The sequence below is a fragment of the Microcebus murinus genome, chromosome 7 (assembly GCF_040939455.1).
Source record: "Microcebus murinus isolate Inina chromosome 7, M.murinus_Inina_mat1.0, whole genome shotgun sequence".
NCBI lineage: Eukaryota > Metazoa > Chordata > Mammalia > Primates > Cheirogaleidae > Microcebus > Microcebus murinus.
The window spans coordinates 77,519,718-77,545,756 of NC_134110.1; the positions used below are offsets into that span (position 1 = coordinate 77,519,718).

Sequence of the window (26,039 nt, forward strand, 5' to 3'; positions counted from 1 at the left end):
AGGAAGGCAGGTATACATACAGTGGTTTGGGTGATTTGCTTTCTCATTGATTATTTAATATTGTCTATATTAGTCATATATTCCTGCAAAGCAAATTATCTGAAAAATGTAGAGCTCTAAACAATAAACATCTGTTATCTCACAGTTTCCTGGGGTTACAGAATATTGGGAGTAGCTTAGCTGCATGGTTCTGGCCAAGGCTCCCATGAAGTTATAGTCAAAGTGTGGTCAGGGCATGACTGGGGCTGAAGGGTCACTCTTCTGTGTGATTGCTGACACACTTCAGCCCCTCGAGGATTGTCTGCTGGTGGGTTCCCTCAGTTCCTTGCCGTGTGGGCCTCTTCACAGAGCAGCCCACAGCATAGCAGCTGGCTTCTTCCAGAGTGAGGGGTGGGTGACAAAGGGAGGGAGAAGCAGAGCGAATGAGATGCAAACCACAGGGCCATTTTGTGAACCACCCTCTAACATTTTACACTGTTACTTCCACTTTATTGGTTAGAAACAAACCACTAAGCCTAGCTCACACTCAAGGCAAAGGGTATTAGACTCTTCCTCTTGAAGAAATGGATTATCCTAGGCCGGGCGCTGTGGCTCACGCCTGTAATCCTAGCTCTTGGGAGGCCGAGGCGGGCGGATTGCTCAAGGTCAGGAGTTCAAAACCAGCCTGAGCAAGAGCGAGACCCCGTCTCTACTATAAATAGAAAGAAATTAATTGGCCAACTGATATATATATAAAAAAAAATTAGCCGGGCATGGTGGCACATGCCTGTAGTCCCAGCTACCCGGGAGGCTGAGGCAGAAGGATCACTCGAGCCCAGGAGTTTGAGGTTGCTGTGAGCTAGGCTGACGCCACGGCACTCACTCTAGCCTGGGCAACAAAGCGAGACTCTGTCTCAAAAAAAAAAAAAAAAAAAAAAAAAAAGAAAGGGATTATCCTGACTTGTTTATAAAATCACCACATTTTTCTAATGATTTCTCATATGCAGCAAATGCTCTTTTCAGATATGTGTGTATGCACGAGGGCACATGCATGTGCCTTTATTTACTCTGGTATTATATTTTAGAATTTTGAATTCCGTAACTTTTTAACATGAATTTGTTCTGGGGGAAATAAAGCTGCCTCACTTTTATTAGTCTTTATAGGAAGAAAAAAGAGCAACACTAGAAAAGCAGGGCACAGAGTTTTATGTTTTATAGTAGACTGTAGCTAGGGAAATGTTATGGCTTGGAAATTGTTGAAAGCAATGTAAAGTTAGAATTTTGTCATTCTTGCTTTTAGTTTCATTGGTGAGGAGTCTGTGGCAGCTGGGGAGAAATGTGTCTTAACCGACAATCCCACGTGGATCATCGACCCTATTGATGGAACAACTAACTTTGTTCACAAGTATGTTTTACAATTTTTAATATAATTATTATTGGTATATTAACTGGTTGGCCTTTTAGAGCACTCTGTTGAGGAACATATACACTTTAGAGAACTGTGTAATTTGTGCTGCTTTATTCTAAGAAAGTCTATTTAGAGTGATTAGTAGAGCCAAATGCACTATGCAGACTTCTCACCAGCTGTGGAGGAGGGGAAGAAATATTAATGTGTGAGATTCTGTCTTGTGCTACAAAGCACCCTATTCACCGTTCTTTTTCTCACTGTTGGAGCCATGTAAAAATGGAAGTAAACGACATTGCTGCTTTGAGATCAGTGAAAAAACTAAGGAGTTCCCTCCTGGAGTGTTGTCACCCCAGGATATGGAATGAGTTGAGTGCAAGAGAGCAAACAGGATTCAAAAGTGCAGGGGTGATAGGATCAACAGACTTGGGCTTCAATTCTGGTCCTTTTTTATTGTGGCCTTGGGCACGTTAGTTAATCTTTCTAAACCTCTGTGTTTAAAAAATTCGGCCAGCAATCCTAGCACTCTGGAAGGCCAAGATGGGCGGATCGCTCAAGGTCAGGAGTTCTAAACCAGCCTGAGCAAGAGCGAGACCCCGTCTCTACTAAAGATAGAAAGAAATTAATTGGCCAACTAAAAATATATAGAAAAAAATTAGCTGGGCATGATGGCATATGCCTATAGCCCCAGCTACTTGGGAGGCTGAGGCAGAAGGATTGCTTGAGCCCAGGAGTTTGAAGTTGCTGTGAGTTAGGCTGATGCCACAGCACTCTAGCCAGGACAACAGAGTGAGACTCTCTCTCTCAAAAAAAAATGTATAAAATGATCATATTAATGGCACCTGCCTCATAGAATTGTTTCTTGTTGGGACTCAATGATTAGTACACTTAAATAGGATTTAGCATAGTCCCTGGCACAGAGTAAGTATATTATAACTCAGTATATTACCACTAGAAGAAAGCCTGATAGAATTGCCCACGAGAGTTATAATGAGTAGCCTGGCTTGGTGGGAGTACACATTGATGTTATATTTGAAGTTGCCATGTAGTTGTACACATCGGTACTACATATAGAATTGTTAAAGTCTATAAAGTTAAGGCCTGCAATCTTTATGTGATAGAAATGATATGTCTTTTAAATCTGAAAAGATGCTAAAGATATGTTATAATGCAAGAAAAGAAGATTGTATATTACAGTGTGTATAGTATGATCAATTTTTGTTAAAATAATAACTAAAATAGTTTAAAGTTTTTATTTTCAATAGTTGCGTGGAACCTGTTTTATCTGTTTTCTTCATCTTAATGCTCTTCTGAGTCAGAAATTACACCTGTGTTCAAACTGTCACGTAACCAGTTTACTTTTCGTATGTCCAGCTCCAGGGTTGGAGTTGGAGTAGAGAAAAAGTAACAACAATTTATGCTGCACAATGCAGTACTTGTGTCTATCATTGGTTCAAGCTATGGGAAAGTGACCAAAAATAATCTTTTCTTTTTAATGATAATTTAAAAGTTTTTAAAAATTTTACTTTTATTTTTTGGAAAAATATATTTACATAGTTACTATATTCCTAGCATTTGACATTCTAAAGATATAAAATGGCATGCAGTGCAAGGTGCTTTTCCCACTTCTGTCCCCGGTTTCCCAGGGTGCATCTCTGGAGGTGACCATTGTTATCACTTTCTGGTTTCATGCCTGTAGAAGCATCCTGTATGTATGCATTTATGTACATATAATATCACTCCTTTCCCTCCTATTTACACAAAGGATTGCATACTGTAAACACTGTTCTGTGTCTTACCTTTTCACAGGAGGAGGGATGAGACTTTATATGAAAAATTTTGTAAGCACTTACCTTATGAAAAGATGAGTTTTATTAATTTTATGACAAATAAGTTATATCCTCATAAATTTGTTTTTTGTCTTTCTTTTAAGATTTCCTTTTGTAGCTGTTTCAATTGGCTTTGCTATAAATAAAAAGGTATGTTGTTTTAAATGTATGGTTGATAAAAGGCCTTGCTCTAATTTTCTGAGCAAGATAAAATGTGTCTTCATAATAAATTCCAAATGTCTCTGTATTAAACTTATAAACTGTATTATTTTGAATATAAGCTACAGGAAGGACTGTTAACATTTTCTTAATAAATTTTTAGTGAAAAAAATAATGTTTTCTGAGAATCAGGAGTTGTTTTCTGAGAATCAGGAGTCGTTTTCTGAGAATTAGGAGTTGTAAGGAGAAAATATACACAAGTAACTGAAATACAATTCCATATTTAGTCACCTTTATATGTGTGAAAGAGTTAGATATGATAGGAGTTGATGAGTGATCTAAAATGCTTCATAAGTAAGAGGTGGGATTTGATAAAGGAATGCTTTAATAGGTGTCAGTAAAGAGAGATATTCAGAGATCAGGAAGTGGTAGGGGCCAAAGCATGGTTGGAAAATGCAGAGTATATTTAGGAACCTAAACATTACTGAATACTTATGTCTAAAGCCCAGTAAAGTAACATTCATAGCTATTGCATTTTCTTGTCGTTCGGCTATTTGGTTGGTCAGACAGTGATGGATGTTTACTAACATCTTACTACCTGTCTTCAAGGAACTTGTGATATGTTTGATCAATATATACACAAAACAGTTAAGAAATTTCTAAAAATTAAAACACAAATTAATACAAATAAAAGCTTAGCCACAGGGTTGCGTAAATCAGTAAAAACATCTCAAAGGAGCTAAGTGAGCATTTTGTATATAATGAGCCCTGGGCTAGGTGCTGTCCCTGTCACTGAACTCACAGTTCAGTGAAGAGTTAGATGTATGAACAGGTAAAAATAATGTGTGGTGGAATCATGAAAAAAATATACTTTTGGAACACAGGTTGTAACCAATTCTGCCATGTGTGAGTTGGGGAAATTTTCATAACAGAAGGGATCTTAGAAGTTGGTCATGTGAGCTGGTGCTTAGAAAATTAGGGATTTGCTGCATCAAAAGAAAAAGGAAGCATTTTAATCAGACAGAAGAGCTTGGAGAAGTTGAAGAGCATCATGTGTATGGGGAACAGTGAGATGCTCTTTGAGAGGAAACACTGGAAATGACCAGAGCAGACGTTGATCAGTTTAGTTAGTAGTGGCCTTACTGCAAGACAATAGAAACATTTAGTTTTTGTTTCTTAGTAGGAAAACAATAGTGGTCTTAAAGGGAAAAGTGACAGTTCATTTCAGCAAGGTAGAGATTATGTTGGGAAGTGGGAGATTCAGAACTAAGATGAGGCAGTGAGAATAGCCAAGGAAATGCCAAAATTGGGATGTGTTTTTTTTAAGATAAAATTTGAAAGAGGAGATTTGTGGGGAAGGAATGAGAGGTGACCAGGCAATGAGTGGTTTTGACCTCTTTGACTAAGGCTCCTACAAGACTAGATTCTGAAGTGTAGACTCATTCCTGTGATGATGGGTTAATGGGAGCCAAAATTATAGGTGGTAGTGGAATTTTTGGGCTGGAAAGGACCAACCTGTAAGAATATGAAGAGCTAAGTGGGAAATGGAAGCAATGGAAGAAAGGAGAAAAAACCTGAGATGCACAACTTTTAAGGTTGGGGCTTTCTAACATAATGACACAGAGATGGATTAATGAGCAAGGGAGAACTAAGAGAGTAATGCCAGCGACATGGAGGTAGAAATTAAATACTGAAGAAGTGCTAATGACGGCCTGCTGTGTCCAGTTCTTCAGATGAGGCGTCTGGTCAGGAAGAGTTTGTTGATGTTCTCTGTGTGGGAGTTTCAGAATGATTGATCAGGGAAGATGCCAAAGTGCAATGCATTAAGAGGAGAATAGGAGATGCACAGTGCAGACTGCTGTTTGCCAGTGAAGGGAAAAGGAGAGGATGCCATTTTTGAAGGTTTTGTAAGGGAGGGAGAGACTTGGTGAGAAGGTACCAGAAGAAAAATCTGAGAGGAGAGGGATCAGTTGATGGAGCAGTTTTTCAGGGAATATATGAGAGGACAGGAATCCTAACACTGTTCACCTTAGAAAATAGGAAAGATCTGTCTTCATCTGAGACAGGAGGGAGAGAGGTAAGGTGGGTGCTCTTATTTAAGTCTGGACAGGGAAGGGAAGGGAGTCAAGGATATAAGGACTGATGACCTCTTGGTCTGATTAGGCTAGAAATGTATTGATTTAATGATGAAAAATACTCAGGATTGGTAAACGAAACTTGTTTTCCTTCTGCAGATAGAATTTGGAGTTGTGTACAGCTGTGTGGAAGATAAGATGTACACTGGCAGGAAAGGAAAAGGAGCCTTTTGTAATGGTCAGAAACTACAGGTTTCAAAGCAAGAAGGTAGGTTTAGTCTCCAATTTTTGGTGCAGTTGATATTGTGTACTCCTATTTGATTGTTTTTAATTTCTCTTATAGAGTTCTCCAAGTGTTAACTGATTCATAAATTATGTTTCTTTTCTCTTTATTCCTTTATTTTGACTTGTATTTTGAATGTGGAGTGGAGGCAGGAAAAGCAAATGCAATTGAGCAAACACTTCAGGCTCAACATTGTATTGGGTGATGGAAAGAGGAAGATGATGAAGACTGGCTTCCTACCCTAGTGGACTTTATAGTTTATTTGTTTAGCCAGCGCCTCTCAGATTCTTCATAGAATTCCTTTGATCTGATGCCTTTGGTATATACCAAATTGGGAAAAATAGTTCTTTAATGTTGGGAATCACTAAAAATGATACATACTCATTTTTCATGAACTGGATGATTGGCATTTTAAGTTGTCTTTTTCTGTGACGGCTGTCAACCTGTCAGCTGTCGGTCAGGCAAAATTAATATAGTTTATTTAGACCAAGAATGAGGACTGAAACACTGGACACACTTTTAGGTTGCCTTGGAGAGTGCTACAGAAAACAAAGAAGAGGCTCAAGTTTTTCAAGAAAAAAGGATAAATCAGAACGGGAGGTGATTACAAAAGTTGTTCTTCAGGAATATTTGTTGGTTTACAGAAATAACATTGGTTAGTGATTGGCTGTACATTGCTGAACCATAGGACACATGGCATTTTTTTTGGCTACTTGGCGTCAGTTAGTCTAGAGCCCGCATAGCAAATGCCTTCAAGACATAATTGTTTAGCTCAAGGGGGAATGAGACGTGACTGCTGTTATATTTTAAATGCCTCTCTGGGCCTGATAATTTAAAGGGACTTGAATTCCTCAGATAAAAAGTGTTTTTTTTCTTTCTCAAGGCTGATTGACATTTTGAGTAACCTTTCTTCCATTAACCACATCTAAAATTTTCCACCGTTTGCACTTTCAAATTCTTTTAAGTGCAGCAAGAATTTAAAGATACTTGCAAAACAACCTGAGTATGGAATCTTTCTAGACTTTTATATTTTTCCCCTCAATCGAATACTTAATATCAGATTTTTAGTTCATTTCCTTTTTATTGAATTCTAAGACCTCAAGGATTGGATGATGCATCCTCATTTTTGAGATGTTAATGGGAAAAAACGTGCATGCATTTTAGCACCAAAGGAAGGTGTTGTTAGCTTTCATAGACACGACTGTTTCCCTTTGCGTAATCATTCTTCACTTTATAATATTAAATTAAATGATACTGCTATTGGATGTAGGACGACAGTTATAATCATGCTGGGAACAAACATAGCTGGTGCCCACACATCTCAGCTGGTGGGAGGAGATGAAATGTGGGGAGTGTTCAGTGTGTCTTGAGCTTCAGTCAGGACTTTTCAGAGGGGAGTGGAAAGCTCTGGATGATCTCCTGACATAGGAAATGGAAGTTAGATAAGACCTACCGTGTAATCATGTAATTTTGACTTCTTTTAAAATTTCAAATCTATACATAAATTCTGTATTGAATTTAATTTCTAATTTCTACTGCTTTTATATTTAAGATAGTTGCTTATTTCCCACTAAAGGCATTGTGCATGCAGGCAAATTGGTTACATTCTGCGCTCTTAGGGGAATGGTCTTTAAAGTTGGACTCTTTGATGCTTATAAAGAAGATCACTTTGGGATAATATATTTATTGATATTTTGATATTTAAAAGCTTAGAAACAAATTTGATAAAGCTAGGGTAAGGGATAAAAATGTCCTATTTTATTCTGAATTATAAGTGTTAATTTTTTTCCTAGAATTCTACTTATTAAAATCTAGTGATTATTTAAAACTTTTTTTTTTTAATTTTTAGATATTTCCAAATCACTCTTGATAACTGAGTTGGGTTCTTCCAGAACACCAGAGGTTGTAAGAACTACTCTCGCTAATATGGAAAAGCTTTTTTGCGTTCCTATTCATGGGTAAGCTCTTTTTATTTCCCACCTAAAGTTTCAGATCATTTAACATTGATTGTAAAGGAATGACTTTTCCTTTAGGAATGAGATTTTTATTAACAGACATGGAATCAGTAACATGATTCTAATTTTGTAATGTCATTTAGAAAACTTTTTATTTGAAAATAATTTCAAACATAACAAAAAGTTGTAGAAATAAAGTAGTAGAAAGGACAATAGGATGACCTTTACTCAGATTCACCTATTGTGAATAGTTTAGTCCGTTTACTTTACCATCATATTATTCTTTGTCCCTTGTGTGTGCTGTCCACTCTGGCTCTCTCTCTGTGTATGTGTGTTGTGCACACATACATTTGTAACTCTGAACCATTTTAGACTAACGTAAATACATCATGGCACTTTAAGAATAAGGATATTCTCTTCCATAACCATGGTACAATTGACTTTATAAATATACTTCTGATCTAATCTACCATCCATATTCAGGTTTGTCACTTGATTTAATAATGTCTTTATAGCATTTTCCTTCCTCCAGTACAAGATTCAGTCTAGGGGCAGCATTACATTTAGTAGTCATGTCTCTTTAGCCTCCTTTAATCTGGAACATTTCCACAGCCTAAGACACTGCTAACTTCCTTTAAGATTTCCAATTATTTGCATAGCAGTCTACAAGGTAGACTCTTATAAATAATTTCTGGCTCCTCTTTATTGGTAGTTATTTTTCCCTTGTCCCTTCTTATTTTGTATATTTATGCTTTTTTTCTTTGTTCACTTTTTTGGTCTTAAGTTACCCAGTGATTTGTCTGTTTTGTTTATTTTTCCAAAGAAGCAGGATTTTTTTTTTTTTTTTTTTTTTTTTTTTTTGAGACAGAGTCTCACTTTGTTGTCCAGGCTAGAGTGAGTGCCGTGGCGTCAGCCTAGCTCACAGCAACCTCAAACTCCTGGGCTCCAGTGATCCTTCTGTCTCAGCCTCCCGAGTAGCTGGGACTACAGGCATGCGCCACCATGCCCGGCTAATTTTTTTATATATATATCAGTTGGCCAATTAATTTCTTTCTATTTATAGTAGAGACGGGGTCTCGCTCTTGCTCAGGCTGGTTTTGAACTCCTGACCTTGAGCAATCCGCCCGCCTCGGCCTCCCAAGAGCTAGGATTACAGGCGTGAGCCACAGCGCCCGGCCAAGAAGCAGGATTTTGATTTATTAATTTTACCTACTTTTTCTTCTCTGGTCTGTTATTTTCATCCTTGTGATTTGTTTTGGTTCACTTTGTTTTCTTTTTTTTTCCTTTTTCAGTAGAAAATTTACTTTAATTCTTTGATATTTATTGATAATAAGTATTTAGGCTATGAATAAACTGCTTTTAGTGTATCCCACAGATTCTGATATGTATTGTTTTCATAATAATTATTTTTCATAAGTTCTGTGATTTGTTTGAATTTCTGCTTTTACTCAAGAGAATTCCTAAATTTTTATCAGAAGAGTATCTTACTCTGTTTTCTGTTGCTCATAACCTGAAACTGGGTAATACATAAAGAAAAGTAATATATTTCTTACAGTGTAGAGGCTGAGGAGTCCAACGTCAAAGGGGAGCATCTGGTCAGGGCCTTCTTGCTTGTGGGGACTTTGCGTAGTCCTGAGGCTGTGTGGGGCATCACATGGTGCGAGGGGGCTGAGTATGCTAGCTCAGGTCTCTCTTCCTCTTATAAACCCATCTGTCTCACTCCCTTGATAACCCAGTAACCTACTAATCCATGAGTGGATGAATCCATTCATGAAGGCACAACCCTCATGACCCAATCACCTCTTAAAGGTCCCCTATCAATACTGCTACATTGGGGATTAACTTTTAGCATGAGTTTTGGAGAGGATGTACAGTCAAACCATAGCATTCATCCCTGGCCCCCAAAACTCATTTCTTACAAATACATTCACTCAATACCAAAGTCCAGAGTCCTATGAAATCAAAGCAAGTTATCTATTTCCAAGATATAGTGTGGTAGACACATAAGACAGGAATTCCTATTCTAAACGAATTGGCAAAAAAAAAAAAAAAAAGGACTAAGGTCCCAAGCAAGTCTGAAACCCATCAGGAAGGACACTAAATCTTAAAGCTGGAGAATAATCTCTTTTGACTCCATATGCCATCTCTTTGACACATTGGGGGGAATTGGACCCCTATAGCTTTTCTGTGTGCAGTCCACATGGGCATTCATATGGGTTGTAGTCAGGTACCTGAAGCTTTCTCAAGCACACCTTACATGCTGCTGGTGACTTCATAGTTCTGGCATCCTGGTGGTGGTACGGCTCCCATGGCTCCACTAGGTATGGCCCTAGTGGGGACACCGAGGAGGCCTCACTTCCATGGCTCTTCTCATCAGCTCCAACACCACATTCTTGCTCCAGATTGCTGAGATGGGGGATCTCTGCAGTGGCTCTGGCCCTAGGACAAATTTCTGCCTGGGCACGTAGGCTTTCAGTGACATTCTTTGAATCTGAGTGGAGCCTGCCATACCTCCACAGCTGTTGCTTTCTGCAAACCCGATGAATTAGCATCATGTGGATACTGCCAAGGTTTATGCCTTGTCACTTGTAGAGCTGTGGCATGAGCTATACCTAGAGTCATTTGACCAGGGCCAGAGTGGCCACGAAGTGGACTGGGTTGCAGGGAGCAGAGTCCCAAAATGGCCTTGGGAAGCCAGCAGTGGAGAGTGCCCCAGGACTGTCGCCTGGAACCATTCTGCCCTCCTGGACCTCTGGGCCTGTGATGGGAGGGGCAGCATGGAATGTCACTGAAATGCCTTCAGTGTCTTTCTCTTATTGTCTGGAGAAATAGCACCTGGCTCCCTTCTGTCTGTGCTGATCTGTTTAGCAAATGGTTGCTGGGTTACCCCCTTGGTTTCCTTATTGACTCTTTGTGATGCCTGTGGGAGGGAGTGGGCGCCCAAGGCCTCAGCAGCCCTACCCCTATGGCTTTTCTGGGTGTAGCCCACATGGTTGCTGGTGTGGGTTGGAGTCCTGTGCCTGAAGCTTTTCCAGAGGTATGTTGCATGCTGCTGGTAACTACACAGTTCTGAGATCCTGGTGGTGGTCCCACTCCCATGGCTCCACTAGGCATTGCCCTGGTGTGGATTTTCTGTGTCAGCTCCAACCCCATGTTCTGCTATTAGCTCTGCCCCTGAGACAAGTCTCTGTCTGGGCTCCCAGGCTTTTGAGGACATCCTTTGAAATCTGAGTAGAGGTTGTCAAGCCTCCATAGTCCTTGCTTTCTGAAAGCCTGCAGAATTAGTATCATATAGATGTCACCAAGGCTTACTACTTATACCTTCTAGAGCTGTGGCGGGAGTCACACCTGGAGTCACTTGACCTTGGCTGGAGTGTTTTTGGAACAGCTGGGGTGCAGGGAGCACAGTCCAGAGTTGTCCTGGGCAGCCAGCCATGGAGAGTGCTGCGGGCCTGTCCCCTAAAACCATTTTGCCCTCGTAGGCCTCCAGGCCTGTGATGGGAGGGGCAGCCTTGAAGGTCTCTGAAATCCTTCTGGGTCTTTCTTCCATTGTTTGGAGAAATAGCACATGGCTCCCTTTTATCTGTACTAATCTGTTTAGCAAAAGATTGGTAGGTTAAACTCTTGGTTTTCTTTCCTGGACACATTTTTTACTCTGTATGTGGCCAGGCTGAGAGTTTTCCAAATCTTTCTGCTCTGCTTCACTGTGAATTATAAATTCTGTCTTTATATTATTCCTTTATTCTCAAATCTCAGTGTAAGTGGCCAAAGTAACCATGCAGCTACTTTTATATTTTGTTTAGAAATTTCTTCTGCCAGATACCCTTGTTCATCACTCTCAAGTTTGGCCTTCCAGGAAGCCCTCGGCATAGACACAGTTTAGCCAATTTCTTTGTCAGTTTATAACATGAATGGCCTTTTCTTTATATTCCAGTACTTTGTTCCTCAGTTCCATCTGAGACCTTGTCAGAATGGCCATTACTGTCTATATTTCTGTCAGCATTCTGGTCACAACCACTTAACTAATTTCTGTGGAATTACAAACTTTCCCTGGTTTTCTTGTCTTCCAAGCCCTTACTGGAATCTCTATTTGTATTCCATCCCAGGAATTTTAGCCTTTTTCTAGCCTGCTCCTCAAAATTATTTTAGTGTCTTCCAATTACCCCGTTGCAAAGCTGCTTCCACACTTTCAGATATTCCTTTTTAGCCATGCTCTGCTCCCATGATAACCCATGAATGCATGAATGGATCAATCCATTCGTAAGGGCAAACCCCTTAACCTAATCGCCTCATAAAGACCCCACCCCTAAATATTGCCATATTGGGGATTAAGTTTCAGCATGAGTTTCAGAAGCAACAAATATTCAAACTATAACAGAGGTCTGTTTTAAAAATTTCATTTTTAATCTGTAGTTTTATTGCATTGCAATAATTCTACTTTATGGGACATACTGATATTTTCTTTGTGCCCTAGTCTGTGATCAATTTTTGTAAAAGTTCCATATGCACTGAAAAAAAAAGTATATTCTCTATTTTCAGGGTGTCATGGTCAATATATAGACAAGAAATCTACCTAATTTTATTGAGGGTTTTTTTTGTTTTTGTTTTTTTTTTTGGTCTATTTGCCCTGTCTCATACCGAGAGTGACATGTTAGATTCTTCTATTATTAGTGTTTCTCTGTATTTCTTCTTGCAATTCATAGCTTTTATATTATATAGGTGGAAGCTATGTTTTTGATGCCTTTTCATAATAGTTACACCTTTATTATATAATTTCACATTATAAAGTATTATCTTTTTTATGTGCTTTTGCTTGAAGTCTACTTTGAAATCAAATTGAAATTTCTGCTTTCTTATTGTTCCTATTTGTCTGGTAAATTTTCGTCCATCCTTTTATTTTTATCCTTGGAATTACTGCATTTTAAGTGTGTCTCTTGTATATAACACAGAGTTGAGTTTCACTGTGTAGGTTAGTTTTAGATCCTTTTTCAAAAATAGACAAGTTAGGCCTATTGATTTATTGATATGGCTGTTTTGTTTGGTCTCAATTCTGTTGTACTATCTTATGTTGCAATTACTATGTGTATTATATATCAACCTGAAGTAATTGAAAGGATCAGGATCCAGTTTTAAAGAGTTTATTTAAGCAAAAAACTAGACATAGCCATCTGGGAAATACAAACTCTAGAGAAAGGGGGTCAATGCTCTGAAGTTAAAAGTTAATGTCTTGCTTATATAGGCAGAAAACAAACAAATTTAGTAGCATTATAACATTTTTTATACAAGGCTGGTTGATAAATTACAATAATTTAATTACTTACAGTCTGTTTTCCTTTCAGCTTATTTTCTGATTTAGAAGAGTGTATATAACATTTCATATTAGACAATGTGATAGTCCTGAAGTCTTTTTGTGAGAGAAGTAAGAGGGAAGTTAATCTATAATTAAGATCAAGAGTGAGGAGGCAAGGGGCTCTTTCCTGGTATCTTTTAGCCAATTATAATATTTCACAAAACAATATAGTTAAGGAAGAAGGCTAATCTATAATGAGAGAAACAAAGATTATAGCTTCCTAAGTTATAGCTGTCTATTATGTAACTCAGACCTCATAAACACATTCCTTTAGGGCTCAAAATAATTTAAAGTTGCAACAGCTTAGATTTTGGATTACTTATTTTCATGTGTATATAGTTACTGTGTTTATTTGATATGTCTTCTTTTTTTAAAAAAAATTCTTTTTGTATTTATGAAATGTTAAAATTTTATTCTAGCAGTTTTCTTTTGTATTAAAACTTTTATAGTGCCTTTATTACTCTTTTCTTACTTAACCATTTGCTATCTGTAAAAGTTCCAGAATATTTTGGCTTCCACCTCTTACCAATATAGCAGTCAATGACTTTATTCTCCTTTTCCCTTTCTCTTTCTTTTTATCCCATTTTTAAACTTGCACTCTTTCTACTTGGTTAGAGCATGTCATTTCTACATATTCTTCAACCCATGATCCTACCATTTGATCTTAGTTCATTTGACTTTATAAAATGCTCACAGTCCTTTTGTACAGTGTTCTACTCACCTCTTAATGGGAGGAAGCTCATCCTCTAGTGGTAGATTCTTTGGGGAGGGCACATGCTCACAGTATTCCCTGAGTTTGGGAATATTCCAATCTATTTTTCTGTGGCCTTGAGACATGAAGGCCACAGAAAAAAGGCTTTGCTGTATATAATATTCTTAATGAAAGAAAGTATACATTTGTGGAAAATGCTGCTTCACTGTTGCCTTTCTTTGTATATTGCTTTTGGGAAATCTGATGCCGCTAATTATCTTGGCCTTTACATTATTTCATCTTTTACTTGGAGCTCTTTTTTTTTGCCTTAATCTTTGGCTAATAGTTTTATAAGGATATATCTAGAATTTCTCAGTCTAGGTCAATGTTCTGTTTCAATGTGTAGATTGATGTAGTTTTTATTTCTGAAGAGCTTTCTTGAGATATAATTTTAAATTTTAGTGCACTTCTGTTATCATTTTCTTCTTCAGAGATACCAATAGGAATGTTCCACTTTCTTGTGCCTTCCATTTCAGCCTCTTCGCTCCCTTTGCATTTCTTTCTTTTCTTTACCTCATTCCTTTTTATTAAATTTTCTTTTGCATCTCATTTTTGGTCACCTGTAATTTATGCTTCATGCTTATGTAATTTCATTATTTTTTCCCCTTTTTCTTTCTTGAGTTCAATAATTGTGTTTTATTTTTTGTTAATTTCTGCTCCTAGTTTCTGTATTTCTGACTTATATTTTTTTCATATTCTCAAGTATTTGAGGCTATTTAATGCAGATTGTATTGATGTTTCAGTTTTCTTCTGCTTAATTTTTTTTACGGGGGAGAATTTATAGCAAAAAAACAAAAACATTTTTATTAGCAATGCCTGAAGTTTTGCAATCATTTTGTGTGGATATAGTCTACTTTTTTCTATTTCTATTCATTCTGTGATAAGGGTTCCTGTTTTATCAGATCTGCCCTTGTATGCAGTTTCTTTTATGAATATCTGTTAAGTGGTGGTGGTAGGTGGGATTATCATGTCTTGTTTCTCATTCATTTCTGCAGTAGGCTTAATTTTACTTACTTTCTACTCTTCCTTCACTTTTTATCTCCCAGAAGTACCTCCTCTTTTATCTTAGCTAATTCTCCTCCAGAATCACAGCTTCCTTGAGGCAGTCTGGTCAGGTTCTGCATATTTAGTCCTGGTCTATGTTCAGTATTTTTGTATTTATTGTCTTGCTTGCTCTTTCTGAGGGTGTTTCTGTCTGTGTTCCCTCTGGGTCCTCTCTGCTCTTTGTCACCAAGTCTTTTCTGCCTGCTCATCCCCACTTTCTGTATCCACAGGCTTGCAGTGCTCTGTTTGAATTCAGTTGTTTGTTTGCCTTTCTTTCTACTTACAGGGAGTTTGAGAGTTCAGTGTTTTGTTTCCTAGAAATGCTGAAGGAAAGGGTCCTGTGTGTTTTAGTGGTCTTCCTTGTTGATTTTTTTTCTGGAGGATCAGAGGGAGTTTCAAAATGAGCATGCCACTATTATGCTCCAAACCTCAGAATCCTTCTGTAATGACAGTTTTTTTTATTTTTTTTTTTATTTTTTTTTATTTTTTTTTTGAACCACTTGCCTCTGAAGATGTAATGACAGTTTTATAAGTGAAGAAATTAAAAGCAAATACTTATCCTTACATTTATCTTTGAATTTTCAAGAAAAGCTAGAGGTTTGAGGTCCTTAACTTTAGTATAGTTAATGCTATATTAAATAGCATTTCTCTGACCTTTAGGTAGTTGTTTGCATGAAAAATTATCATAAAAAACTGTTGAATAACAACAGATTTTTATGATTTCATATTATTGCCAACTGTTCCTTTTTCTTCTGAACATATCACTGAGTTATAAGACTCCAGAACTGATCAAAGATTATCTAATAAATTGGCCTCAATTTGTAGATTAGTTAACTGAGGTTCAGAGAGATGAAATGGCTGCCTGAGATCACACAGCTAGATGGAGATATGACTAGAACCCCAGCTTCTAGATCATTTTTCTTTCTCCAATATTAGACTTCTCTTTTAGGAGTCAGGACCTTCAGAGTATAGTTTTACCTTTGTACAAACTGATTATGGGCTATAAACCTGTGGTCTATACAGTAATGAGTAAAGTAAAAGAGAGAGTTGCTGTCAAGTAGCTGTAGAACCTCCCAGAATGATGTCCTTGTGGGAAGAACAATACCCTTGCTCATACAGTGTGCTGTTTTGAGGCAAGGACTTTAGCCATGGGCAATAAAACAGTTGTGTTAGCCATAAAAGAGCCGCAAATGGTTTAATACTTTAACCTTTCATTTTGCTATTGGCTGACATAGAATGTAATTCTTCCTTCAGGATTTTTAAAGAAATATATCTAGGAAAATATTACCAAGGAGAAGCACTGACTTATTGATTTCTTTGGTGACCTTTTTCATTCCTCTGATTCTTCAGTTTTTCAACTTTGATCCCTTAGTGAGGGTAGAAATTGTAAAGATGCCATTTTACTTATTCTGTGTCTTGTGGAGAGAGACCTTGACACTATGTAAATATCAAACTCTCACCCACCAATATTAGCATTTATTGATTTTTTTTCTTGAATCAATTATTACTATAATTGTAACCAAGTAGAATCCATATTTATCTTAAATTGGTGTATTTGCAAGGGAAGAGGTGCTATGGGAGGGCAAACCTGAAGTGATCTTCCAAGGCAGACCTAGGGGTTACTGCTTCAGGCACATGTATGAGGCACACCCGGCTGGGAATGGCCAATGTCATGATATTTTAAGCCTCTTAGAGACTATCTTCTTTATGTTATGCGTGTATGTGAATAACATAATATAAGCTGTAGTGCCTGAGTTAGACAAAGAGGAGTATACTGCATGCTATTATAGTCGAATTATAGTATTTTCTTTATTTTTTTTCCTGAAAAATCATTGTTTAATATTTCTCTTATTAAATTATTGCTTTGTAAGGGTTAGTTCTGTGATTTACATAGTACACCATGATAATGAGACTTTTTAAAGATTTTATAATTAGATACCACCTTTTTTTTAAAAAATACATTTGTTCTCTATATTGGTTTCAGTCATCTCAATCAACATTCAAACTGAAGTTAATTCTTTGGCATCCAAATAGTAAAGATAATCCTTATTTTAAAGGATTGTTGTTTGCTGTCTTATGATAAGAAATTCTCTTGGCATTTGCTTATCTGGGAGTAACTTTATTTCTCCTTCATTTATGAAAGATAATTTTGCTGGATATATTATTCTGGCATGACAGTTTTTCTCTTTTAGCATTTCGAATATCATCCATTCTCTTCTTGTCTGTAAGATTTCTGCTGAGAAATCTGTTGTTAGTCTGATGGAGTTTCCTTCCTCTTGCTGTTTTTAAAATTTGCTATTTATCTTTGACTTTAGGCAGTCTGATTACAATGTGCTGTGGTGAACTCCTTTTTGCATTGTATTTTCCAGGGGAATTGCTGAGCCTCCTATATCTGGATGTTTATTAATAAATTTCTTTCTAGATGAAATAAAAAAAATAAAAATAAAATAAATTTCTTTCTAGACTTAGAAAATTTTCATGTATTATTTTGTGAAATAGGTTTTCTAAGCCTTTTAATATCTCTTCTTTCTTGAGAATACTAATAATTTGTAAGTTTGGTCATTCTATATCTCCCCAGTGGTGGAGTGGGTTGTGAAACCCGCAGGGCCAAGCAGCCACAGCACCTCTCATCCTGGTGAGGTCTCAGGGGTGGGGAGAGCACCTGGTTTCAGTGCTGATGGTTGGAGCCCATGCCATGCTTGCCTCTCAGTTCTGGTTGTGGGAGCCCCTCCCTTGTTTAAGCCCCCATTCTGCAAGCTGCAGCCTGAGTCTCCCTAATGCCTAAGACTAGTACCAATGAGTACAGAACCATGCACAATTTGTTAAGAGATGGGATCAGGAATGTGATCTTACTGTAGCCGCTTGGGTCTGAGGAAGGACATGGGATACTCACTGGAGGAGTTCCTTCTCACAGTCTCCCGGATGCTTCCTATGTTAGAATCAGGGTTGGGAGGGTCAAGATGCTTTTTCATGTCCTGGATTATACCAGGATAATCCTGGATTATCCTGGATTTTCCCAGTGGGAAAGTGGACTGCAGAAACACACTCACCTTCTCCCGTATGGGGGAGTCACTCCCAGTCATTGGCCAATTCCAGCCATGCAGGCTGCTTGTTTTTCTCCTTCTTCCCAGACTTTGGAGTTTCCTTTTGCTTTTTTGTTGAACTCCCATGTTCCCTCTTGGATAATGTATTCAAAGTGTGATTCTCTACACACTATTTTGGTTCTAAGTGGATGAGGCATGTTTGAAATGCTTCTAGTAAGTCAATGGGCATGGGGGGCAAATTTTAAAAACCCTGATCTTTTTAAATGCTATTTGTTAGGATCCGTGGTGTTGGAACAGCAGCTACTAATATGTGCCTTGTGGCAACTGGAGGAGCAGATGCGTATTATGAAATGGGAATTCACTGCTGGGACGTTGCAGGAGGTGCCATTATTGTTACGGAAGCTGGTGGAGTGCTAATGGATGTTACAGGTAAAATTATGGGACAGTGAAGCATTTTTCTCTCCATATCTGTTGGACTTTCCTGCACATATGGGATTTGAAAACATATTTGATATATATATTATACCTCTAGCTTGTAAGGCAAAAAGAAGCTATGTAATTTTGTGCAAACTCAAAACAACCATTAGGAGATAGAGGCAAGAGTAAGAGCTGATGGTAATGTGGGGGACAGATAATGATAAATGGTGAAGGCTTTTCAAATGTGAGTAGCAGGAATTCCTGAGAGACTGCAGAAAGGTCTAGACAGAGTGAGTCTGAGGCTTGCACCCAGAACTCTTTGAATGGTGACCATGCTGATAGTCAATGATGCGTGACTTCTACCATCACCTTCTGCCTCAGACCTAGAAAAGTTAAATACTTGCTGTGAACTGATGGTAAAATTTCTAAAGTGAAGGTTGAACGTGGGCTCACAGAATTCACCAGTGATTTAGGAGAAAGACAACAAAATATAAGGAAATGGGAAGGACAGTGTTATGAAAATGGCTTGGAGTCAAATTTTCTGCCCATAGATTCTCAAAAAGTAAGGAAGTAGTAAGAGTGCACAACAGAAGAAATAGAGAAAAGGTATTTTCTGACTAGTGTAACTTAAGATCCCCCCCTCAAACCAACAACTGTTATTTTTTCAAAAAAGATGCTTAGAAACTCTGTTATTTACTACCAAAGCTTAAACATTGTAGTTATGAGACAGAGTAGATTTTTTATTAAGAAAATTGACAGTGTTAAATGTTTTGATTCACCATGGTACATGGTATTATACTTATTTTATATGAATTATTTTTGTACCAGATATAACTATTTTCCAAACTTGATTTGCTTTTAGGTGGACCATTTGATTTGATGTCACGAAGAATAATTGCTGCAAATAGTAGAGCATTAGCAGAAAGCATAGTCAAAGAAATTCAGATCGTACCTTATGAACGAGATGATGAAGATTAATTACAACAGCCTTATATTCAATCATAGTTGCTTTTCCCTAGATTTGCTGACTTACTGATGGATATCTGTTTCAGATGATATGTTCTACTTAAATTGTCTTTGTCTTGATTAGAAAATTGGAACTTGGTTCATATTTTACCAAGACTATATTTGAAAAAATGCATTTAATGTTTGTTTCATTGTTTTAAAAAATTTTGCATGTAATAATGTGCTTTAGGAAAAAGTACAGAACAGGAAGTACAGTTTGTGAGATAAGTATAACAACTGAAATACTCAATTAGCAATTTTGCCTTTCTAAGTATCTACAGTCCTTTGAAATTATGACTTATTATATATATACATAAACACTCACTTACAGAATTACCTTTCTTTAAAAAAATATTCTCTTTAGTTTCCAAAGCCATATTTAATTAAATTTGTAAGGATATAAAGAGTACTTCCTAGACCAAGGTTTATTTCTTTCCAGAGGACCTTATTTGTTTTATTCATCAGTGTCTATATAGCACCTCTTATACTTCTTGTCGAATAGTAGGCTATCCAAAAACAAACATTGTAAGAATGAATAATTGGAAGGCCACAATTCCTAGTTATAACAGATACATAAAATAATGAGCTCATCATTTTCTGTATTTTTACTTCAGATTTTGAAGTAAAAATTATCTAGTTCTCTTTTTTTGTATTTTACATTATCATACCATTTCACATTACCATACTGCAAGATAGGATTGCTTACTGTGTTCATTTCTGCAATGAATACATTTCCAACAGCACTTTGTTACAGTATATTTTTGGATTTGCTTTAAAGTCCCTCTATGGGACAGGAGAAACTGTTTACCAAAGCACTCTTCTCAGATATTTGAACTAATTAGATATAGTAGCATTTTATTAAATCTAGTATTTGCAATTTGAAGATATTTACACTGATTTGGTTATGCTGGGAAATACACTGTGTTGTTAATATTTGCTTATTTGATTTCTCTCCAAACTCATTTAATTTTATTGTTGGTGGATTCTACTGAGCCTTTAAATATTCCTTAATAGTCTTTGGCCTATCAAACTAAAAAAAATTGTACTGGTTTATAGACATTTTTAAAGGATTAATTTATTGTTTAGCCCATGGCATATGAACTGACTACTAAGTTTTATTATAGGTTTCTATCTGCCTTGTATTTGATAAAACAAAAAGGGCTTCTTTAAAGATTTCAAAGTATGGGCTTATTTTATTATGTGTACATCTAATTAAATATATATGATACTAAGATTTGAATATTAAAATTACTGTATTTGTATGGTTGATCACATGCACTTAAAGGATCTGATACTGTTTTATTCCAAGATAGGTTGTTTTTGAAATTAAATTTATTGTAATTAAGAAGACTATCATGAATAAAATTTTAAATAAAAAGTATAATTGATGTTTACATTATTAAAGGTTATGGTTTAAATTACTTTTAGGGGTTTTGTGTTCAGTTCAAATACTTGAAGCATGAAGTTGTAACTGAATATATAAATTTTTATTTGCCTTAGTTTTTCCAACTTTTCTAAAAACTTAAAAACATTTTTTTGTTCCATAGGTAGCTTTTCTATCTTTTTATTCTAAATGCAACTGGATATTTTGTGGCTGAAATTTTTTTTAGATACTGAAGAAGGATGATTGACAAATGAATTACCCAACAATATTTGAAAATCTTTCTTTAATTAACAAGACTTCTTGGCAGTAACATGTATATGTTGTAGGCAAAATATATTATTTTTCTATGTGTATATACACACACGTCCGTAAAATATATATATTTGAACATCCTTCACTGCCCCCTTAAACAAAATTGAGCTCATTCTATGATACACTTATATGTAAAGCACTCTTTGGCTTTATTATGAATTGCTAGCTATTACTAGAAATGGTTTACAATATCTGAATCATTGGTTTGCTTGTGATATATATCATCGTAACTCAGTTGTCTTTAATTTCAAGATCTAGTCTAGAGCCTAAGATACCGCCTTTCAAGAAAGAAAAAAAATAATCATTTCAAATCATTTCCTTTTGCTTTAGGTCCCTATCTTTACTGTGGCTTCTTTAGAAAAAATATGTACTTTTTAATTGTCTAATTAATACATAGATATAGTTTAAAATTTCAAATAGTACTACAGAGCTCAGAATGAAAAACAGCATTTTCCTATTCCATTCTAACCCACCCCTGAGTCCCTCTCCCTAAACTCTTTTAACAGCTGTTTCTTGTATTTACCTCCATCTTTTTAAAGGATAGCTGTGTTCTACTACATCATTACTTATTGGCTTTACTCATTCTCCATTAACTTGCTATTATGGAGGAAGAACACATGAGTTACCTTTTTTTCTTCCTTCTAGTATAGTAATATATACATTTTTTGTTAAAATAATACCATTGTTTAACTTAGGATTTTATTCTTGGGTTAGCTAACAATTAGTGCATTAGGATGATAGTTTCTTTCCTATGCAACTTTTTGTTCTTTCTGAAATTAACAAATGTCCCACAGGATTGTAAATTTTTTTTATTTTCCATTTGTTCATCATACTCAGATATTCTTTTCTATTACTAATGTTTCTTTTCTCTCTAGAGATAGATCTTTTGTTGCCCTTCTTTCTTTTCTTCTGTCTGAATTAGTTCCTGGCCAGGTGTGCTGCATAGTAGTCCTTCGGGGCTTACCTTTGCTTCTCTTACTTTGAATCTTCTGTGTTCTGGCTTCATTCTTGACTCATTTTGGTGAACCCATCTTCTGAGTGTTTTCTGGGAAAAGGTACTTAGAAGGTAAAATTTTGTGATTTTCCATGTCAGAAAAATATCTATTCTTTCTTGCTTCATTGATAGTTTGGCTAGGTCTAGAATTCTAGGTTAAAAATAAGTTTTCTCACAGAATATTTAAAGCATTAGCTCACTCTCTTAGCTTTCAGCATTGCTGATGAGAAATTGACCCAATGGTCAATTCAGAATACTCTTTTCTCTGGAAGACTTTAGGATTTTCTCTTTATTTCTGGAGTTTTCTAATTTCCCTGTGATAAACATTGATTTGTGTCTTTTTCATTCTTTGTGTTCATTATTTTGTTTTCATTCTGGAAATTCCTCAAGTCTTCAGTGTTTTATTTCTTTGATAATCCTTCACTTCCTTAGTCTCTATCTTCTCTTTCTAGAATTTCTATTCAGGTGTTGAACCTAGTACATTTATCAGCTTATTTCCTCTGTTAAACATCTCTTTGCTTTTGCTTCTAAGAGATTACCATAACTTTATTTTCTAACCCATCTATTAACATTTTTAAAGCACCCTATTTTTATTTCATTGATTAAATATGTTTTCTTTCTTAGGCTATTCTTTTATATATTTAAATGTTATTCTAACTCCTACTTTGTCCTTTTCAAGTTCCTCAGTTTTCAGTTGTTGGATTTTGCTTGTTTGTTTTGGTTTGATCTTTTTCATTTTTGAGCATCCTCAACTATCTAAGGATTGTCTAGAAAATGTAATTTGTGGGATGAAGGTAAAACAATGTTTATAGGAAAATCTGTAGCCTTAGATACAAAACAAGGAAACAAAGTAGAGGGATTTATTGGTAGAAATAAAAGTAATCCATAGTCTATGTGATTGTGGGCTTAGAAAATCCACATGAATCTCCAAACCATTAGAATTAGTGTCGTTAGTGATGTCATTGGAGATAAAGAGGGTCAATGTACAAAAATCAGCTGCCTTCGTGTAAGCTAGCAACACATAAGATAGCATTTAGTGAACATAACATTTACAGCAGTACTTTAAAAAGCCATTAGATACTTAGAAAGTATTCTAATGAAAGATGTACAAGCACTCCAAAGAGAAAAAACTACAAAACATTACTGAAAAAAAATTACAAAAATCATAATAAATAGAGCAATATACCATGTTGATTGTTTGGAACAATCAATATTGCTCAGATGGCAATTCTTACCAAATTGATCTACAGATTTAATATAATCCCAATCAAAATCTCAATCATGTTTGGGGGAAGAAGGTAAAGTGAGAAGGTTGACAATTTATATGGAAATATAGACAGGCAAAAATAGCTAAAACCAGCTAAAAACAAAAGAGCAAACTTAGAAGACTAGACCACCAGATATCAAGACTTGTTATAGAGCTGCAAAATGAAAGCAGTTATATTAGCACAAGACTAGACAAATAGACCAGTAGAACTGAGTGTCCCGAAATCAACCCAAACACATGGAGCTATCTAGTTTATGACAATGATGTCACTGCAATACAGTAAGGAAAGGATGTTCTTTTTGATAAGGTGTGGAATCAATCGGATATTGATGTTAGAGCAGAAAAAAGAATATTGATTCCATCACACTATGTACAAAAATCAATCCCAGATGGATCCTAAACTTAAATATGAAGTGTAAAACAAAGCTTCTAGGAGATAGCATATCTTTGTGACCTAAGTAGGAAAAGAATTAGTAAAGAGGACACAAACAACATTAACCCTAAAAGAAGACTGATAAATTGGGCTACATTAACGCTTCTATCATCAACATACACCACTAACAGAATCACAGGAGCAACCCACTGCATTTGCAATACATATATCTGACAAATTATATAGAATATATAATCAACTCCTGTATAGCATTAAAAAGATAATCCAATTACAAAATAGGCAAATAACTTGAACATACACTCCACACAACAATTTATTCAAACAAAAAGCAAATGTAAAAGTGCTTAATATCATTAGTCCTCTAAGAAATGCAAATTAAAACAATAATTTTATACCACTACATATACCGGAATGCAAAACATAAATCCTCCATATACCACAAAGCAAAACATAAGTCCAGCAGCAACATAAACCAAACCCCAAACAATATGAAAGGTTGGTAAGTATGTGAAGTGCCTTGCCTTCTCAGACACTGTTGGCAGAGTGGATATTGGTATAACTAATATTTAACTAAAAATTTAACTAATAATATTTTGGTAAACTCTGGAAGTATTTATTAATACTAAACTTAATCATATGCTTGCCCTGTGAACCAGCAACTCCTCTCTCGGGCACTTACACACTATAAATGCACACATATGTGCACCAAAATGCATGTCTAAGTATGTTCATGGTGGTGTTATTTTCTAATAGCCCTAAGCGGGAAACCATCCAAAAATCCACCAACAACAGAATGGATTTTTTAAGAATGTTGTCTAATTATATAATGAATGTTAGAAAGTGATGGAAAAAAAATGGACTATATCTATCCAAACTAATGTGGGTGATTTCCAGGCTGGCTTAACTTCTATCACTGCAACGGTTCTATACTTTATGGAGTCACCATTCATGTCCTAATAATTTACAGAAGCCAAATCTGTTCTGTTTTTAACTTGACCTCTTTATAGTACTACCCCCTTGCTCCTCTGTTTTTAAAATTACACATTGAAATTTTCCTTTTTTTTTTCTCAAACTCCTTTGCTGGCTTCCTCTGGTGGTGATGCTGGTCTACAGAGTACCATCGTTGGTGGTTTATCTTCTGACTATCACGTCACTCTGAAGAAACTCATGCATGTCCCACAACTTCAACCATCATCTCCATCCTGCTGACTCTCAAATCTTAACCCAGCCCTTATGTCCCTTCTGAATTCTCACCCCAAATCTCCAGCTTGTTCCTGGATGCCCCTTTCTGACTGCCCTCTATCAACCAACTAATTAATTTTTGCTAAGAACATTCTGCTACTCTACTGTTTGCTTTCTTCTCTGCCTTTCCAAATTAGCACTTGTTATATTGATGTTTCTCTTTCCTTAGTCCCTACATCCAATTTGTCATAGCCATGTATTCATGATATGGCCCCACCGAACATTCCCACTGAAACTCTACCCAAACTGAAACACTAGCTCTTCAATGGACTCTTCTGTGCCTTCTCTGATGATTTTCCTTCTGCCCAGAACAGTCTACAGTAATAATATATATATATATATATATATATATATATATATATATATATTTGAGACAGAGTCTCACTTTGTTGCCCAGGCTACAGTGAGTGCTGTGGCATCAGCCTAGCTCACAGCAACCTCAAACTCCTGGGCTCGAGCAATCCTGCTGCCTCAGCCTCCTGAGTAGCTGGGACTACAGGCATGTGCCACCATGCCCGGCTAATTTTTTCTATATATCTTTAGTTGGTCAATTAATTTCTTTCTATTTTTAGTAGAGACGGGGTCGCCTTCTTGCTCAGGCTGATTTTGAACTCCTGACTAGAGTAATCCTCCCGCCTTGGCCTCCCAGAGTGCTAGGATTAACAGGCATGAGCCACCGTGCCCAGCCTTATTTTTTAAAATGATTTTGAAGACACTTCTACATTGCAGTGATTCTCCTTCCCCTGGGAGCTGCTCCCAACAAACAGGGCAGTACCTACTGTCACCATGTCTATAGATGGGGTTCTGGCCTCTGATTAATTCAGGAGAGGACATCTGACCCAAGCAAGACAAATTAAATTTGCTAAGGAATTGGGAATTTTGAACCCAAAGACAGATATCGGAGGTGATTGGGAATAACTTAACATGTAATAAAGCACTTTGAGTCAGCACCGGATAAGAAGTAATGTGCTTCTCAGGAGTGGCCAGCCTCAGATTGAGCTGGCTGGGTATGAGCACAATCCCACAAGGCTACCTGTTTAAGAGGAATAAAAATATGCCATATGTAATATCTTTAATTTCTAATATGTCCTATGTAATATGTTCAGACTATCCCTTTGGTAGTTTATTGCTTTAAATAGCTCATAAAATA

At 36.4% G+C, this 26,039-nt stretch overlaps 1 protein-coding gene across 2 annotated transcripts in view; it reads left to right on the plus strand.

Moving 5' to 3' along the window:
• LOC105857577 (inositol monophosphatase 1-like) overlaps nt 1-26,039 on the plus strand; it is a 39,054-nt gene that overhangs the window by 5,017 nt on the left and 7,998 nt on the right. The window contains exons 4-9 of one of the 2 annotated variants that reach the window (XM_012740012.3): nt 1,280-1,384; nt 3,318-3,363; nt 5,607-5,715; nt 7,580-7,688; nt 18,152-18,303; nt 19,154-19,427. In XM_012740012.3, coding sequence (XP_012595466.1) covers nt 1,280-1,384; nt 3,318-3,363; nt 5,607-5,715; nt 7,580-7,688; nt 18,152-18,303; nt 19,154-19,269 — 637 coding nt within the window. In that variant the 3' untranslated portion in view covers nt 19,270-19,427. Of the gene's footprint in view, nt 1-1,279; nt 1,385-3,317; nt 3,364-5,606; nt 5,716-7,579; nt 7,689-18,151; nt 18,304-19,153; nt 19,428-26,039 lie in introns of those variants that run through there. The other variant, XM_076005194.1, reaches the window with a different exon arrangement.